Here is an 18253-nt window from a genome sequence, read left to right as displayed (position 1 = left end):
TCCCACAGTGGTCACACAATTTGGGATCTTTATTCACTCCCAAGTCCTTGCAGCCAGAATTCCTGCTTGTCCCTGGAAGCCACAAAAGGTAGGCCAACAATGAGACCCTTACTCTGCATTGCAGAGTCCTTCCAGCAGGACTGCTGCCTGAGACACCATCATCCCCCTGCCTCCCACCCCACACCCAGACATGCCAACAAAGAAAATGACAAATACTATAATACAAGAAAATGGTTGTATTCTATTTTTTAGTTCCAGACAGCTCACAAATACACTGCCTCTGTATGCAGATACACTCTGATGTCTTCAGCTAAGAAAGCAGCTGACACTCATGACACAGGTGGGGAGGTGATGACCTCTGAGGTTTCCCTACATGAACTATTCTGTTACAGTCACTTAAAAAAGAATCGCAGACTACATGGTGTGTGGGCAGAATGGCAGCTAAGTGCATCTCCTGCCACTATAGTGTAATAAACAGCAAACAGCCAACATTTACATGAGGCACACCAAAATGATGACACCCAAAAGCATGTTCCTTTTAAAGGACAGAATTTTCAATAAAATATTATATTTCTTTAATACTCTGCCTGGTGCTTCAGAATGCTGTAGGGAAGTTAAACATGAGTCTAGTCATCAGCCTCAGGGAGGGGCCTTTCCCATTAGCTTTTATTAATAGGAGTCACAATTAGGTCATAAATAAACAGGCAAATTATTAATCCCATGATTGAGGTTTAGGAAGAATACTTGTGAAATTAGTTTGTTGCGCAGCCAAGTTCTACAGCACCGACAGCAACTGCTCTTCTCACTTGTGTCTGACCCACCCAGAAAGAGCAACAGCTGCTAGTGATGGGAGACACAACGAACTCTACACAGGAGCTTCTTTCCAAAAGGGGGAAAGGTTCAGTAAATGGCAGACTAGCACAGATGCCCTAAGGAAGGCATCTGAAACCAGGACGACTGTGTGCTGTAAAGTGACCCCTGACAACCGACAAGAGCAAAGCCTGTACTGGGCTTGCACTTCTGCCTGCAGTCTGTTTCCCTAAGGATCACGAATCTACAGAACACCTCACAAGTGTACCTGCCTCAGTCCTGGCACAGGAAAACAATGCTTATGTTCTTGAATTCCCAGAAAACACCCTAGAAATAACCCTGACCAATTCAAAGTCATTGAAGGCCACCAGCTCTGTAAGAACATAGCTGACAACACCCAACAGTTTTTTCTAACCCCAATTTCACCATCAGAAAGGCACCGACTATGATGGCAGAGGCAACCTGGGGCATCACTAGGGTCGCACACCAGTGTGGCAAGCCTTTTTACTAAGACTTAAGTGTGGCTTTCTAGAAACCCCAATACTATGTGCTAGACAATTTTTCCCCCATATATAAAATCCTATGTTTCTAATTTAAAAGGCTCAGCAGTGAGGGGACCATGTGTGTCACATCTAGTCTGCTCTCCAACTTGCCCATGAACTACTTCTGCAACTTTCATTCCCACTGTTTCAAATCCACACCTCCAATACCTTCCCAGACACTGCACCTGCCTCCAACACAGAGCACCCTCTCCTGAGACACTGCACCCACCACACTTGACAGATCCGGGAGACCCAGGGACTCGTAGGAATCTGTTCCCTTACTGCTGTGACAACTGGCTGGCTTCTGGGAGCCAAAGGAAACCACATGCTGTACTGAACACAGTGGGCTAAGAACAAGTCTTCTGCTCTGGGATCTTGAGCTGCAGGCAGAGACGTTAACTCAGTAGATCAGCTGGACAGCCAACCTGTGTGTGCTGGTGAGAGACGTTGTCCCCGAAGTCGAGAGTCTAGACCATCCCCAACACCATTCATTGTGACAATGTGCTATAAAATAGGATTTGGGATCCTGATCGTCACAGGCTTGTGAGAAGGCAGCAGTTCCCATGTTCCCCTGATGAGGGAACATGGCCAGGCCACGCTGTGCTCTGAAGTAATGAGTCCAGTGGAGAAGGGGCAAGAATCAACACACATGCTCTGAGAAAATGGGGGCCCTGTACTGCCCAACCACCTTAGGTTGCCAGGGAATGGGAGGCCTCAGAAAGGAACAGTGCAAGGCAGGGTCCAGTCCTTCCTTTCAGGAATGTGAGTGGAGGCTGTGCCACTGTTTGTCATGAGCATCAATATCTGAATACTTTCACTGAAACATGCTCTCAACGATCAGCAAGCAGGAGACGGGGAGTCTCTGGAGAAGGCACTTGTGGCAGAACATTAGCAAATCCTGCTGCTTGGTGAGAGCACAAGTGGCTGACCAGACCTGACAAGAGGCCTGGCCAGGACTGCCACTCTTCACGCTCAACCAAGGCCCAATGAAGCATCACCTTCACCCATCTGCAGGGCTTCAGGAACAAGCTTCCATTCATCCCCAAACACACCCACCCTTACCACACCAGGTCTTCAAATAAGGGTAGTGCAACACATGTGTGGTGCCAGAAAAATTGGCTCAGAAGCTTCTAGAATGGGCTCTGTACATTTCTCATCTGACCCACAGTTTACACCAGCTACTATAAGCAGCCTGGGTTCTTGCTAACTACAGCCACTTGCTTCACTCACAGCACGGTCTGAGGCCATCTGACAGACCAGTGGCCCCAGAGCATGCACCTCCACTAAACACCTCAGGATGTGTCTGATTCCCACACAGGGAGCCATGGAAGAAGTCATGGCCATTCCAGGCCTGAATCTGAAGAAGGCCTGGACACTTCTGCCTTTAAGCCCTGGGGGACACATAAAGGCCCAGCCTCTCTGCTAGTGAGGTTACAGACACGCAGGAGAAGAGATATGGAAGACAGAAGCTAAGTGTCTCTTCAGACACCCAGGAGAAGAGACCTGGAAGACAGAGCATTGAGACAGAAGCTAAGGGTCTCAGTCATGTTGCCAACTCCTCAAGTGACCCCTACAGGGCAGATGGGCTCATGCAAGTCCAGATAAGACTGAAGAATGGGGGTGGTGTGGGCCGGTCAGGAACAAGTGAAGACCAAATGCCACTCACCCAAGGTCTTACTAATACAAGATGATGACCGCAGTGCAAAGACAACAGCCACTTCCCAGACAGCTTGTCCGTCACCACCTGAAGCCAAGGGGTCACCTTCAGAGGAAAGGCTTCTCATCTGCCAATTCCCACGGCCATGACTTTTTATCCCCTGACTCTCATCATTGGTTGAATGATCGTTTTGTTACCAAAGTGAACTGTCCTTGACTGGGTCACTCTGTGTTGAATGTGCCCCAATATGCATCTGCAGGGAGCACAGAGAATCCCGATGCCATGGTGTTGACAGGTGGGACACTCAGGAACAGCTGGATCTTGAAGATGGAGTCACTGATTTGCTGTAAGAGTGAGGCCAGCCCTCACTCTTCTCCATCTGCTGTGGCACAGCCAGAAAGCCCTCACCAGTGCAACCCTACAACCTGGTCTCCCAGTCCCTGCAACTGAACAGTGAGTCTGTGATGATGGGCAGCCCTAAGCAACCCCTGACCAGTGTAAAATGAGCAGTGATTTACAGACTGCTGGCTTCTTAGAGAAGCTGTTCCTGAATTTCTCCAAATCCTTTCTTCTTACAAGGGGCCCGTGATACCCCAAAGGCGGGGGAGAGGGTATCAGATCAGTTAAGGTCATTAAAAGAAACAAAATCCTGCCCATAACTAAAATTTGAGTCCCATAATGTGTAAAATACAGAGCACAATTTAGCTGCTTCCACAATTCAAAGCCAATTCTATAAAAACAGCACTGTTGACAACGCAGAGCGGTTTCTCCTTATCTGAGGAAGGGAGGTGCCGATTAGATGCGTGCTCTTCAAATGGTTCCAAACTTCGCTTCTCAAAAGGCAGTTAGACAACCCAGGTGGACGAGCTTCTGAACACATGGGTCCTGGAAACTTTCTCGTCTATTCATGACATTTTTAGGGAAGGGGTGAAAGTTCGCATCTGGGGTAGAAAGAAATTGCACATCTATAAGCATGAAAAGCGTCATACTTTCTGGAAGGTGCTGTGCACCAAAACTAGCGTGTCACACACACATGCTAGACAAACGTTCTCTGCTAAACTACACTGTTACTGACAGGAATTTTAGCTGTGATACTAACTATACTGTGTGTTTCTAACGTATCATACAAGCTTGCATCATGTATATGGATCAACGGTGACTGACAGGGAGGCACCTCACAGGGAAATGACCCAATCAAAAGCCCTTAGAGGCATGGCTGCTCCTGATGCCAAGAGATCACAGCAGGGCCTATGCCACTCAAGCCCAGTTCTATCTGCAGAACAGTGATGGCTGTGCTTTGCCACAGCCAACTGCTTGCTGTTATGTTCCAGTCCCACCCCATGCAGTTATCTGATCTGACTTTAATGCTCTGTGAACTGTAAACCTTAAACCCGGCCTGGAGAGGGATAAGGCCAGAAGAAAGAGGCTGGTTTGCAAAGCTTAATCACGGTATGTTTTGCTCTAGCATACACAAATCACCGCCTGTCTAGGAACACAGTCCCAGAGAATGTTGTGGTGTTTAAATACCTGCGTGTTGCCGCTAGTGGGGTTCATCTGAAGCTCCTCTGCTGTTGCATGAGGCCCACATTCTCATAGACTCGAGCGCTGTCCTCCCTCATTCTGCAGAGAAAGGAAGGAGGAAGATACCTGAACTCCTGCCATGTGCTGTCTAGCCTAGCTTTGTTAAGACCCCCTTCTCACCCAGGAGCTAACTCTCAAACACTTATGTACAGTATCATTATGAAGTTGGGAGAGCATCAGGGGCCTTGACTCCTGTGCCTTCTGAGTGTGAATGAAGCAAAGGCTGTTTGGAGGATAACAAAGGAGTTGGGTCATGTGCACACAAGACAGGAGTTATGGTCAGTCCAGCAGAGGCATCAGAACAGGAAGGAAGGCTCCAGACACCTTTAGAGCCTTGAGTGAAGAACTAAAAAAACATCCAAGGGCCAGCCTCCTTCTGTTAAGAAGGGTATCAGAGGAGTCTGTGTGGGCCAGGAGGATGGGGACTCTGAGCAGCCCCAGGGATCTGAGGTGTGCATTCTACGTGGGGACAGCAAGAAGGGTGAGGCAGAGCGGCCTGTCAGTAGCAGGTGAGCTTCGTGGGAAAGGGGCTGGCTCCCCAGCAAGTTACTGCAGTTAGTGGCTTAAAGCACCAGCACCCCCAGGCAGTCTGCTGGGAGAGAGGACAACAGGAAGAGGGAAAGTGACTCAGGAGAGAACACTACTGCCACAGGATTTCATTTCTGTGTTTAACAGAGAGAGAATGTAAACACAGGGCTCTATCTGCTCTCAGAGTCGTGTAGAGCCAATATTAAAGTCAATGGGGCTTTAAAAGCCCACAGCAGAGGCAAACAAGCCAGATGCCAGGGGAAAGAGAAAGTAAATGTTATGACGGACAGTGACTTTGTACAAATGGCAAAGCTGCTAGCCACATGACTAGGCTAACAGAGGCTGTTCTGATGTATTTCACTTTAAACGAGGAACTGGCAAAGCCCTTCTGGAAAGAACCAATGTGTGTGTTATGCTTTGGGGTTTTCCTTTCTTAGGCCATGGTGCATGAGGGGCAGAGGGGTATGGTCTGAGGGACTGTGGCTAAGCCAGGGCCCTTAGGACACCAGGCATTGGGGTGACAGGAGGAGCAGAATGAGGAAGAGAGATCACAGCAGACTTCAGTGCTAACCTGTGCCAATAGCCCTGAAAACTATCATTTAAGTTGCAGGGACCTGGGTCTCCTGGAATGTGAATATGTATTCATGAAAGAATATATATTCTTTCAGAGTCCTGCCTCTCTTGAGAGTCTTTAAAGACAGGCTACAGAGCATCAGCACAGAAGACTGGCATACTTCACTCCCAAATGCCCTGAGGACAGTTAGTTGCCTTTAAGGAAGTTATAAGCATCAGCCTGTGGCTCCAGGTTAAGGATTGTGTCTATCTAACAAACACAGATAGAGATCTGTAGAGATGGATGTAGCACACAGCTGGTTAAATATTCAAAACCCTGACAACTCCACAGCTGCTGGATACTAGGGATTCTGTAGTATTTAACAGTAAAAGTCAGGAACTAATTTCCTTTTCCCATCCAAAGTTCAGGGCTATGTGGAGCCTGACAGGACATGGGTCCTTCAGCACTCCACTTCAGAGTACCTTACATGCTGGGAATGTTAAATGGCTTCCTGTCACAGGTATACTATTAAAGTACCTTCCAAATTCTTAAATTATCAAGATGATGTCATGCTCAATGCCTCTGGGAAAAAAAACATTCCCAAGATCTGAGCGCTTCCATAAGACGAACTCTCCAAGGTGCAAGGTCAAAGGTCACTGTACTCTTAAGGCTCTGGCTGGAGTTGCCAAGGCAAGCTTTCCCGTGGAGCTGAACCAAGGTCCTGAACTGCTGCTGTGGGATAGACAGCTGTTCCTCGAAAACAAAACTGTCCTCATCACAGCTGGACACTGCCCTTCTGACTTCATCTGCTGTGTGGAAAGAGCTTCAAGCTTTCCCTTCCTGTTCACTGACCACCAAGAAAAGCGAGTCCTCCCTGTGTGTCCCTAAGCCGCCCGCCCATTGCTTCTTCTGCAGCAAGCCTACTCATAATTGCCCATCATTTCCTACTGGGATAGATGCCCTTTCGCTTTTTTAAAGACTCCTTTAAAAAACAAAGCTAGTTCTGTGTGCTCTGGCTTTCTGACCTTGTGCTTAAAAACTTAATTGGGCCAGGCAGTGGTGGCACATGCCTTTAATCCCACCACTCAGGAAGCAGAGGCTGGCAAATCTCTCTCTGACCTGGTCTACAGAGTGAATTCCAGGACAGTCAGGGCTACACACAGAGAAACCCTGTCTCAAAAAAACAAAAAGGCTGCCTGGCAGGAAGACTGGCAGATCATAGTCATGCTCACACATGAATAGAGAATTTATTCATTCTTACTTGTCAAAGAGCCACAATACATTGTAAGGGACAGCATCTTCCACTGAAATTAGACTTCCCATAGAGAACTCTGACCTAACAGGCTTAGGCCACACAGGGTCTGGAAAGCCCTGCATGTGCCTACTGGTTAAGGACCTTGAAACTCTGTTTAGACATTGTCCACACAGTTCATAGAGAGCCTCAACCCCAACCACCCCCATGTATTATCAGTGGGTAGCAAGCAAGTGTAAAAGGGAAATACTGCAAACAACTGCATTAGCTTTTACCAGAGCTAATCTGCCACATCACTACTTACTCTGCACAGGGTGGTGTTGGGGTGCAAGGTGGCAGGGGACTCTGATCGCCACTCGTCTGATCCACCAGAGAATACTTAATATTGGTATATTCATGTCCCTTCCTTTTGCTTTTCTGAAAGTTGGAAAAATACAGGTAAAAATGACTGTGTATTTGTTTTTTTAAAAAGAACACAGAAACAAAGGAACTTTTTACTTTATCAAAGAAAAAGAGAGAGAAAGAGAGATGGTCAGGCCAAAATATTAAGAACACGAAGATGCTAGCCACACTGTCAGGAGCTTGTCTCCTCCTTGGCCCAGCACCCTCAAGAGGGGTGCTCTGTGATCGCAGTATCCCAGAGTCCCCAGAGTTATAGGAATGAAGAAACTGCCCACTGAACCAGGCCAGAGGCCCTGCTCCTAAGTGCAGAGTTCCTGCTGACTTTGCACGGAACTCTAACCACTTCGGGCGTGTGCCCACTCCACCATGTCTAGATGACAGTAAGAAAGGGATATACTCCAGAAGGACTCACTTCAAGTAGAAATGCGTGCAGGGATGGAAGGCACAATAATGCACTTTATTCATTTAGCATTGGGGATGGATGGCACCTAGAGCCCTTTGCACAAGGCTGAGCATGTGCTCTGGCACTGAGATACTCCGCCAACCCTCCAATCTAATTCCTACCACACACAGCACCTTAAAACGTTATTTGACTCTAATGACGTGGCAAGGCAAGGAAATCAACAAGAAAATCAATGGAAATACAATTTCAACTCATGATGTCTTTATGACATCATGTGTATATGTGTATGTGATGTGTAAGGGCTCACACGTGCCACACATGTGTAGAGAGCAGAAGACAAACCTATAGAGTCAGCTCTCTTCTTCCTCCAGGTCGCTGAGGATTGGGCTTAGGGCCATCAGGTTTGAATAGCAAGTGTTTCTAACCACTGTACCGTCCCATTGGCTGGTCACCGTTTTTCAAATTCACCTGCAGATTGCCAATTCTCAAAGTGGAATCCATCAAGAAAGTAGGAGCACTGCTAGACAGTGTAGCCATACTAAAGACTGACATACTCCTGGGAACCACTATCAGTTGCTCAGAGAGGTTAAACTGGTAGGCTGGGAACAAAATTAGCAATAAGTGCTTCCTGCCTGGTTGCATAAGGCTTTGGGATTGACCCCTAGCACTGCAGAAAAGAAAAGATGCTATCTGGTTCTCAACAGTGAAAGTGGCACTAACTAGCTAGTCTTTAGTGAAAATAAAAAAGCATGCATTGGATGAACTGCATCCATGTTTCACAGGGAAACCCTTGCATAGAACCTAAAAACTGTACAGGGGTTATGGGGTGACTAGCACATGATGCTCTCAGAAATGCCCAACGGAGCAAAAGAACTATATGTTCATATAGTGAAACAGTATGCAGCAGAGGAAAGGAGAGGACTGTGTGCAAACGGATTCATATAAAATGCCTGGGGGGGGGGCATGGAGAGATGGGCTCAGCAGTTAAGAACACTGGCTCCTATTTTAGAAGACCTGGGATCAATTCCCAGCACCCACATGGCAGCTCACAACTTTCTGTAACTCCAGTTCCAGGGGACCTGACCCTCACACAGACAAAGTAGGCAGAACACCAATGTACATATAATAAAAATAAGTTATAAAAAAATAAAATAAAATGATAAGTAAAAGACACAAGCTGAAGAACAATAATACTCTGGATCCCACTGGCCAATATCTGAACTAGTGAACACTGGTCTATGCAGTTTCAAGATGTCTGTATTTGTGTTTAATTGATATATGTACATGTGTCATGCCACATGTGTCAAAGTGCCCTTGGAAGCCAGAAAGAACATTAGATTTCCTGAAACTGAAGTTATAGACTGTTGTTATAATTACCAACATGGATTATTAGGAACTGAACTCAGGAACTCTGGAAGAGTGGCAAGGTCTCTTAGTGACTGAACCTCTTCTCCAGAATATGTCCTTTAAACAAAAGAAGCCACTTTGGGAACCAAAGATGTGGCCCATTTGGTAGACTGCTTGCCCAGCATAGGTGCCCTGGCTTCCATCCCCAGAGCACACTAACCACTCATGATCTCAGTTCTAGGAAGGTAGAGCTCAGAGAGGATCAGAAGTTCAAGTTCATTCTCAGCTTCAGAGTCAGAGGCAAGTCTGGGCTATATTGGCTCTTGTCTCTACATAAAGACAAGTAAATACAGTATGAAGCTTGGGGTTTGCTCTGGGGTTTCAGGAATGTAAAAAGATGACAGGGGGAGGGGGTATCAAAGAGAAACTCAACTACACTGTCTCTACATTACCAGACAGAGACTGACTGGAGCCCAGCAGACCCACAACTACTCAAGCCGAGGTCCTTGCACACAGACCATGGAGCATAGCATACCAGCCTGCACATCACAGGAAGGAGGCAGCTGATAACCAGACATAAGCTACTCACACTGCAACAAACTCCTCAGGAAGGCACTGGGACCTGAAGTTCAGGTGAGCCCTGGAGGATGGGGGTCCCTGCAGGGAGACATCACAGCACAGGCCTACATTTTACAGGGTCATTTCTAAAATCCCCAGCCCCACTCTGGGCTGAGGCAGAGGAGGTGAGAGAGAGAACATTATCAACTTCATACAGTCGCCCTCTATTATCTGTGGCTTCTACACAGATTCAACTATGAATCAAAAATATCCACAAACAATGTTGTACTAAGCAGACACAGACTTTTCCCACGTTCAAGGCCAACCTGGGCTACATGAAGTCCACAGGAAGACAGAGCAGGTTCTCTGAAAAGCTAAGGCCTTCCACAAGGGACAAGAGAATCTGTAGACCTTGTGTCTAAGACTAAGTCTCCCTGGATGCTGAGAACGGCCACACTGGGTAAGGAGTTTAACATCACACATGGATGTGCTCCCAGAGCAAAGGCAACAAGGCATCTGTGACAACAAATCCAATCAAAGCTGTGACTCCTTGGTGACCACTCTCTCTTCACTCTGGGGAAATGAGGAGCAAGGAGAGCTCCTGAGCCAAAGGAGTGTGAGAACACACCCTGGGAAGGAAAACAAGCCCAGTGGCTATGCTGGGTGTGGCTGTGCACACCCATAATCACAGCACTTGGGAGGAGGAGGCAGGAGGAACAGGAACCTAACCTCAACTTTGGGCTGGAGAGATGTCATAACAAGTAAGAGTTCACACTGCTCTTGCAGAGGACTGGAGTTCAAGTCTCAGATCACACCTGCCTATAACTTCAGGTCCAGGATGTCTGATACTTCTGACCTTCACAGACATACCCACATATAACACAGAATTATAAATAAAATAAATATTTTAAAAGAAAGAAAGATACCTTGTCTCAAATCTTATCTCTGACACTGAAGAAGACGAGAAGGGAAAAGGAAGATGGGGGAGGAGAGGGCACAGGTTGGGGAATGGTCACAAAAGGATTAGAGCAAAAAAAGGAGAAGCTCCTCCAGCTAGCAAAGCTTCATCTGCATGTACCAAGTATACTCGTGTTGCACAGTAGATCTACAAAACTTTCTCACTTTGCATGACAGTGAAGACATTCCCTCTGACAGCAACCACCTCCTCTTTCCTTACTCAGTACCTTCTTGAAAGTCAAAACCAATTATTCCTGCATGAAGTGGCCAGTGTTTTCTAGGGAGGAGCAATTGATACGGGAGAGCAGAACTATCTGGATGGTGAGAGCAGCCCAAGGAGCGCAGATTCTTCCAGTCATTTAGGAAGAACATCAATGAGCCAGGTGGGCTTGTCTCAGCCCCATGGGGATGAGAGGTTCTGTTTTACTTCCAGGTGAGGGGAGGCTCTGTGTTTCCAGTATCTAGGAAACCCCCGGACAAAGGTCTGCATGCCTATGATTCATCTAGGGCCAACTGATGCTCAGGGGCAGGCAGGCTAAAGCCATCTGCAGTGAAGCACCTTCCATGGGCAGATATTCTGACCTTTCCTAAACTCTAAAGGCCAAGAGCAGGATGGGAGGGCAAGTGCCCCTGGCTGGAACACAGAACTTGAATCCTCCCACACCTCATCAGGGAGTCTTCACCTCTCGAACCCTCCCCCATTCAGCCTCCCACCTATACCCATCATCATCATTTATAGCTCCAGTGCCCAATCCTGGTGTTCACTGTTATTTAAAACATGATTGACAGAATACAGACAATTCTCCCACACCAAAAAGTGACAGTGTGACAGAGAAATCACTCAGAAGACAGGCAAAGAAACATGACAGTTGCATACATGGTATGACCCTGACCACAGGCAGGACAGCTTGTAAAATCTGAATGTGGTGTGTGGGTTATTTTAGCTTCCTAGGGGGTGTGTGTGTGGACACACATGTGCGCACACATGAGACCAGGTTCCCAAGGAGGTCAGAACTGGGGGCAGGGGTTGAATGCCCTGAAGCTGAAGTTACCTACAGTTTTAAGCCGTCCGACCTGACATGGGTGCTAGGAAATGAACTCGGGTCCTCTACAAAAGCAGCGCATGTCCTTAACCTTTGAGCCAGGCCAGATTTTTGGTTTCTTGTTTGGTTTTGGTTTTATCAAAAGATGGTCTAATGTAGCCCAGGCTAGACTGGAATTTTCAGTCCTCCTGCCTGAACCCCTAAGCACTGGAGTTCCACAAGTGTGTAGCTCCACCTGGTATGCTTGTATATAGTACTGGGATGGACCTCAGGATTCTGTAAGTGTTCTCATACTAGGCTACAGCCCCAGTTCTGATGAGGTTATACAGAGCTTTCTATCAGTGTCCGCTTCCTCAACTTGGTAACTAAATCATGACTTGGTAACAGAATGTCCTTATATTTTTGAAAATACATACCAACGCACTTAGCAGCAAAGAGATATAAATACTCATAAATGTTTCTTTTTAAATATTGCATATATTTCAAAGTTTAAAGAGAGAATGAATGTGCTTGTGTTAACATCTTACATTCAGATAAGTCAGATAAAGAAATACCACATACTGCTTTTGCAAATAAAGTACTTACTACTATAAATGGAAATTTTTAAAAACAATCTCTCAAACTGCAAAGAGACCTATTATACATAGACACTCATGACTGCCCCAACCCCACTTCCCTATGTATTTCTTTCTGGCTGGCAAGTGTGTATGTTCTTCTCTGTCTCTCTTTCTCTCCCCTTCCTTTCCCACCCAACTGTCACTTTCTTGTTTTCATTTAACCTTTTCTAGCAAATTCTTTCACTCCCAATGGGCTTTAACTCATCCTAAATTGGAAAATTACTACATTTCAAAATAATTCATTATCCTGAATGAGTTCTGTCCTGTTCCTTAAATCAGGGATCTGCTTGACTTAAGAGGGAGCCATGGCAGCGGGTAAGAATGCAAAATGGGCCGGATGGTGGTAGCACACACCTTTAATCCCAGCATTTGGGAGGCAGAAATAGGTGGATCTCTGTGAATTAAAGGCCAGCCTGATCTACAGTGCAAGTTCCAGGACAGGATCCAAAGCTACACAGAGAAACCCTGTCTCGAAAAAACAAATAAACAAACAAAAAAGAGTGCAAACAAAGTGTTCCTACAGTGGGAAGCACAGGTCCACACAGCAGTGCTGCACAACACAAGTGCACATCCTGTTCCAGGGATCTAAGGACACACACCCACATGTGGACACAGGCTCGTACATATTTTAAATTAAATTTAAAAATAAGTGGGGGGAAAAGGTTGGTTCTTTTCGTGTAGCAGTGGTTTCTTTTTATTGTTGTTTTGTTTTTTTGTGGCCAAGTCCCATATAGCTCACAATGACCAGGAACTTAATACATAGCCAAAGATGGCCTTGAATTTCTGATCCACCTGTTTCTTCCTCTCAGTTCTAACATGATACAAATTCAAGCGAAACAAGAGAACCCCTGGCAAGATGACAGTGTGCTCCTGAATTGTCCCTGGCCAGACTTAGCAATCATAGTGTTGCCTCTTTAAATTTATTCTTTGAGCACCTCTTGAACTATTAATAGCCCCAATTAATGTAACTGGAAGTCGTGTATAAAAGAACTTCAGAGTAATCATCTATATTTAGAGGTCAGGGGGTACAGAGTAGTGGTGGAGTGCTAGCCTAGTATGTATGAGGCCCTGGTGCAGATCAGTGGTGGAGTGCTGGTCTAGAAAGCATGAAGCTCTGGGTTTGTTCTCTAGAGCCACATATATATATGGCTCACATTGAATTCAGATTTAAAACACTGACGTTCAGGATAGGTGGCTTGTCAATTAATCATATGACTTCAAATACCTATGTACACTTTATTTCTCAATGTATGCACAATGAATGCCTAACATGGGTGTCTGGGTGAGTACCTAAGCTCAGAAAGGGGCACTTCCCTCTGGCTGCCAAGGCTGATGATGTGGTTCTATTTTTCTAAGCCAGGTAAAGAAGCATATACCTTTGTTCAGCACTTGGGAGACAGAGGCAGCAGCACCTCTGTGAGTACAAGCCCAGCCTGATCTACATAGTGAGTTTCAGGCCAGCCAGGGCTACACAGTGAGATGGTCTTTAAAAAAAATAAAGCTACCCATTAAGAAAACAGCCTGCCACATTGTGACATACACTGAGTCCCCTCTCTTATGATTTCTGGAAAGCAATAGCAGTAAAAAGGACAAATGTGGCTGGTGTTCAGATATCATCCATCTGCTGCGAAACAATGGGGTTTGGGAGGGGAATAAGCAAAGCTCCCCCAAAAGAACAGCTCTCCTCATCCCCCTCTGCATATCGCATCCTAATTAACTCAGCTTTGTATCTGTTATGAATAGCCTCACATGGAAAGGCTCCAACTGCACACTCTTCATTATGCACAGCTTATTAAAATTGAAATTCACTGTTTCAATGCAGCCAAATTAGTGGCTCAAACTGCCATGCTCTATTAAGAACAAGGCATTCACTTTACAAGATGAAATCAGGATAGACCAGCCTAGATCAAAGCTGAAGCAAGCTGGAAACTGTAGGCTGAGTTCTAAGTCTGGCATGTAAAAGTCACTTCCTTTCTGTATGGACTGTCTCCCTTGGATTGTCAGCTTATGACAATAGCACCATACTTCCTGACCTAGAAGGCAGAGGATGGTCATACCTTCCAGAGAGACCACCAGGGTGGGAATCTGTTAACCTTTTCTAAAGAAAACCCATGTTCTTACTCTAAGAGCACAAGTCCAGGCAGCCTGGTCTGTAGCTGAGCCCATGTGCCAGCCCCTCATTCCATACCTGCTCCTCCTCGATCCTGCGCTGCAGCGTCTCAATGTAATGCTGGACAGCCATATAGATGAAGCGGTACTGTGCTTCTGTCTGGACCATCCCTGACCTCTGGGACCGTACCATCTGAATGGTTTTAGGAACATCAATGTCACAGTCCACACCTGCAAAACAAAGACCCTGAAGCTGCAGGAATGCATGAGGCCAGGGAGAGCTGCTGGACACCCACTCTCCACAGCAGGAAGGGACACAAAGCTAGTCTTTCCCACACCACTAGTCATGGGGAACACAACAGGACTCCTGAGCTAATGCTCAGGACAATGCCAGGAGCTGTTAGGACAAAGTGCTAGGGTCCAAAGCCCCTTGGTTCCCAAGAATGCCTGTTCACCTCACAGGCAAGGAATGAGTGGCTGGAGGGGCTCACAACATAGGTAACAGAAGGCACAGTGATGGTAGCAGAACTCTAGGACACCGTTTTTATAGCAACAGCTAAACAGGGGAACTCACTGAATGTAAACCTCATCCACACTTAAACGACCACTTCTTTCTCCTGTGAATTCTTTTTCCCAGGCTACTTTTCCTGGCACTCTCCTCTCACAAACCAGAAACTGAAACTGTGCCTTCTTGCCCTCCAGATGACCTACCTTTCTCTCTAATGATGTCAATAAGGATGTCAATCACAATGAATGTTCCTGTCCGGCCGATTCCAGCACTGTGGGTAGAAGAATAAATAGCAGGAGGCTAGAGTCACTTGTGGGGGTTTCACATTGGAATCAAGTTATTAATGTCCACCGGCTCTGCTCTGTGGGTCTAGACGACATTGGTAATAGCTACACATCAGTTTCTCCCCACCCCATCCAAAGCTATCAGTTCCCTCTGTCTCTGATACGGGCTTCTAGGTCTAGGGTATACTTGTTTCCTCATCCGTGGAATGGGGGCTTGCCATGAGGTTCACAGTGCTGAGCATGGAGGCCCTGGGCAGCACACGATATCTTTTCTGTACTCCCAAGTTTACTTGAAAACAACTGGAAAAATATGGCACTTCTGGGCATAGAAACTTGCCCACAGACTTGTGGCTTCCTGTCTTAAAGGCCATAGTAGACATTCAAAGAAAAAAATGTGTTCATTTCTTTCCTAAATAGCCACCCAGCTGTAAAGCCTACATTAATGGTGGTTTTAAAACAAAACAAAAAGGGGGGGGGGGGATCTGAACAGGCTGGTCATGGTGGTACAGACCTCCTACCCCAGCAATTGAAAGGAAGAGGCAGGGGAGGTCAACCTGGCCTCCATCGTGAGATCCTATCACAAAATAACAACAAAACAAACCTCTGAACAATGAAAGTTTCCCTCCCTTCTAGATTGGTCCAAGTGAGAGTTTAGGAAACAAACCATCCCAAATACAATCCCATAGCCCACACACTCTGCCATGTGACCCTGGAGCAGCCTCCAGAGCCCCACCTGGGAAGTGACTGGAGGCTGGAAGAGCAGAGTACTGGGAAGACTGGGTCACATCTCCAAAGAGAGCAGACTCCCAGACCTCTGAGTTTAAAAGAAACCAAGATGGGATGTCACCTGCAATGAACCACAACAGGGCCTGCATCCATGATGCTCTCCTGCTTGTGGTGGACCTCTTCCAGAAAGTCCAGCACACCTCCAGGGTCACTGGGCACACCATGGTCCGGCCAGGTCCGAAAGTGGTACTGCCAGACGGTTCTCTCTGTATTTCCCTGGAGTAGAGCCAAGAAAAGCCAGAACAGAATTAAATAAATCAAGGGTTAAGGAATCGTGGCTTCTGAGCTTTCCTAGAACCTTCAAGAATGGAAAATCCAGAATCTCTGGTTCCCAGGAGTGCTTCTCCAAGAGTTAATGGACCAGCCTGGAGGGAGAGTCTGCCTGTCAGATGTTCTAAAACATCCAGCATGGCAATTTGTTCTCTGGCTAACTGTAGCCAAAGCGCAGCTCTGAATCATTACACTAGGCCATGCTCCCCTTCTTCCTCAGGCAGGTGGCACTCAACTCCAGAGTCTGCCAAGGCCTCCCCTCAAGCATTTGCTCCCGTCATCTTGTATCCTCACCCTCAGTGCCTCAGACAGGCACCCACACCCATGACATCATTGTCATAGCTGGAAGATGGGCTCTGTGAATTATATGGGATCCCAGGCAGCCCCTTCCTTACTATAGAGTCACTATTGTATAACTCAAAGCCTCACATCCATTCACAAAGAAATCTTTTCTAACACAGAGGGATTAAAGGAGCTAAACAAAGAGCTTCTTCCAGCAAGCAGGAAGTAACTGGGAACTGAGGACATCCTGGCTGTTCTGAGTGACAATGGTCAAGGACCAACAGAGGCACCAGGGCCACTGGGACCACAGATAAAAGGAAAGGAAGAAGAGAGGGAGGAAGGGACAGAGGAAGGGAAAGACAGGACAGAAGGAGGAAGGCTACAATACCAATCACCACTGATGAAGCTTCTCATATCCAAGGACTCTTGCCATGATTAAAAACTCTCTTATGCGCTACACACATTTAATTTGCTGATGTCATGGAAAACTGCCTTGTCGTTACTAAGTTACCTGAAACTCAAATAGTTTCATGGGTCACGGACAAGCCAGCAAGAGAAATAAATGGAGCATGCACAGACTCACTGTGTAGCAATACCTTTCTGAGTCAAGGCATCACTGTACATCAGAGCTGTAAAAGTGGGTGATCTGTTATCAGCAAGGCAGGAGCCAGAGGGATCCATGTTAGCCCCCCAGACCACAGTAAAGGCACATGTGTGCCAACATCTTCCACATCTTCCTCTCAAAATCTTCTGGTAGGCAAGATGGAACAAGACCTGCAGCAGCACCTCAGTACCCAGAGAAAAGTCACACAGTACAGTCACACCTTTCAAAGGAAAAGGCAGGGGAGCAGGAGGTGGGGGTGGGGAGCCAAGACAAATGGTTTCTCACTAGCACCAAGGGAAAGAAACCGCCTGCTACTCAGAAACACTGACAAGCCTGGCAGTTCATCATGAAACCTCACAAGAGGGCAGCTGGCAAAGCAGCTCAGTAGGTAAAGGCACCTGAAGCCAAACCTGACAACCCAAGTTCAATCCTCAGAATCTCCACAGTAGAAGAAGAGAACCAACCTCTGAAAGCTGTCCTCTGACCTCCACAGGTATGCCATGATGAACACACCTCCTGTAGCATGTGCACCCCATGCACACAACCTTCAGAGAGTACAGAAAACAGATCCCTTTCTGTTCATCACCAGCTCTGGGCTCTGTTCCTCCTTCCCTCAGCACTATAAGGGAAACAGCCCACCCACAATGCATGGGTCACTGTCCTTTGCTCAGCCTCTCTGATACTTGCACTTCCATGGATCAAAGGCATTTCTACAAGATTCCTGTTGCTCCTCCTGCAGCCCACCCAGGAAGTCTGGAGGCTGTGGGTCATCCTGTGTTCACCACCACCTAATCCATCCTCTATAAGAATCCCAAGCTAGCCCTCTGCTGTCCCGCTCCACTGCTACCATTCCAGCCAAGCCCCACCAAGTCTCCAATTGGTCCTAAACTCTACCTGCAAATGCCTTAGCCCCTCTAGTTCTACAGGGCAGAGGGTAAGTGCCAGCTACCTACATCACTAGGGTTAATACCAACCACCTTCCTGACCCATCTCAACACATTGCATCCTTTGACTTGGCCCTAATTGCACTTTATAGTGACATATTAGGGTGTGTGATTCCTGGGTTCAAAGTACTCTAGACAGTGGAGTGTAACTTGAGAGAGTGGGGACAATACCTGTGTTACTCCCCAGCTCTGTCTCCAGCAAGCAGCACAATGCTA

General features: G+C 46.8%; 1 protein-coding gene across 2 annotated transcripts in view; it reads right to left on the bottom strand.

The window, feature by feature from the left end:
* Positions 1–216: 216 nt before the first annotated feature.
* Ptpn11 (protein tyrosine phosphatase non-receptor type 11) overlaps positions 217–18253 on the bottom strand; it is a 66597-nt gene continuing 48560 nt past the window's right edge. The window contains exons 11-16 of one of the 2 annotated variants that reach the window (XM_048447451.3): positions 15999–16165; positions 15071–15138; positions 14439–14590; positions 7228–7340; positions 4537–4629; positions 217–3950 (exon numbers count right to left, since the gene is read on the bottom strand). In XM_048447451.3, the coding sequence (XP_048303408.1) occupies positions 4560–4629; positions 7228–7340; positions 14439–14590; positions 15071–15138; positions 15999–16165 (570 nt within the window). In that variant the 3' untranslated portion in view covers positions 217–3950; positions 4537–4559. The remainder of the gene's footprint in view (positions 3951–4536; positions 4630–7227; positions 7341–14438; positions 14591–15070; positions 15139–15998; positions 16166–18253) is intronic. The other variant, XM_048447452.3, reaches the window with a different exon arrangement.

This window comes from Myodes glareolus, chromosome 2, assembly GCF_982192425.1.
Source record: "Myodes glareolus chromosome 2, mMyoGla1.1, whole genome shotgun sequence".
NCBI classification, from domain to species: Eukaryota; Metazoa; Chordata; class Mammalia; order Rodentia; family Cricetidae; genus Myodes; species Myodes glareolus.
Note: the sequence above shows the minus strand (reverse complement) of the source record. Positions and strands in the feature narration are given on the sequence as shown.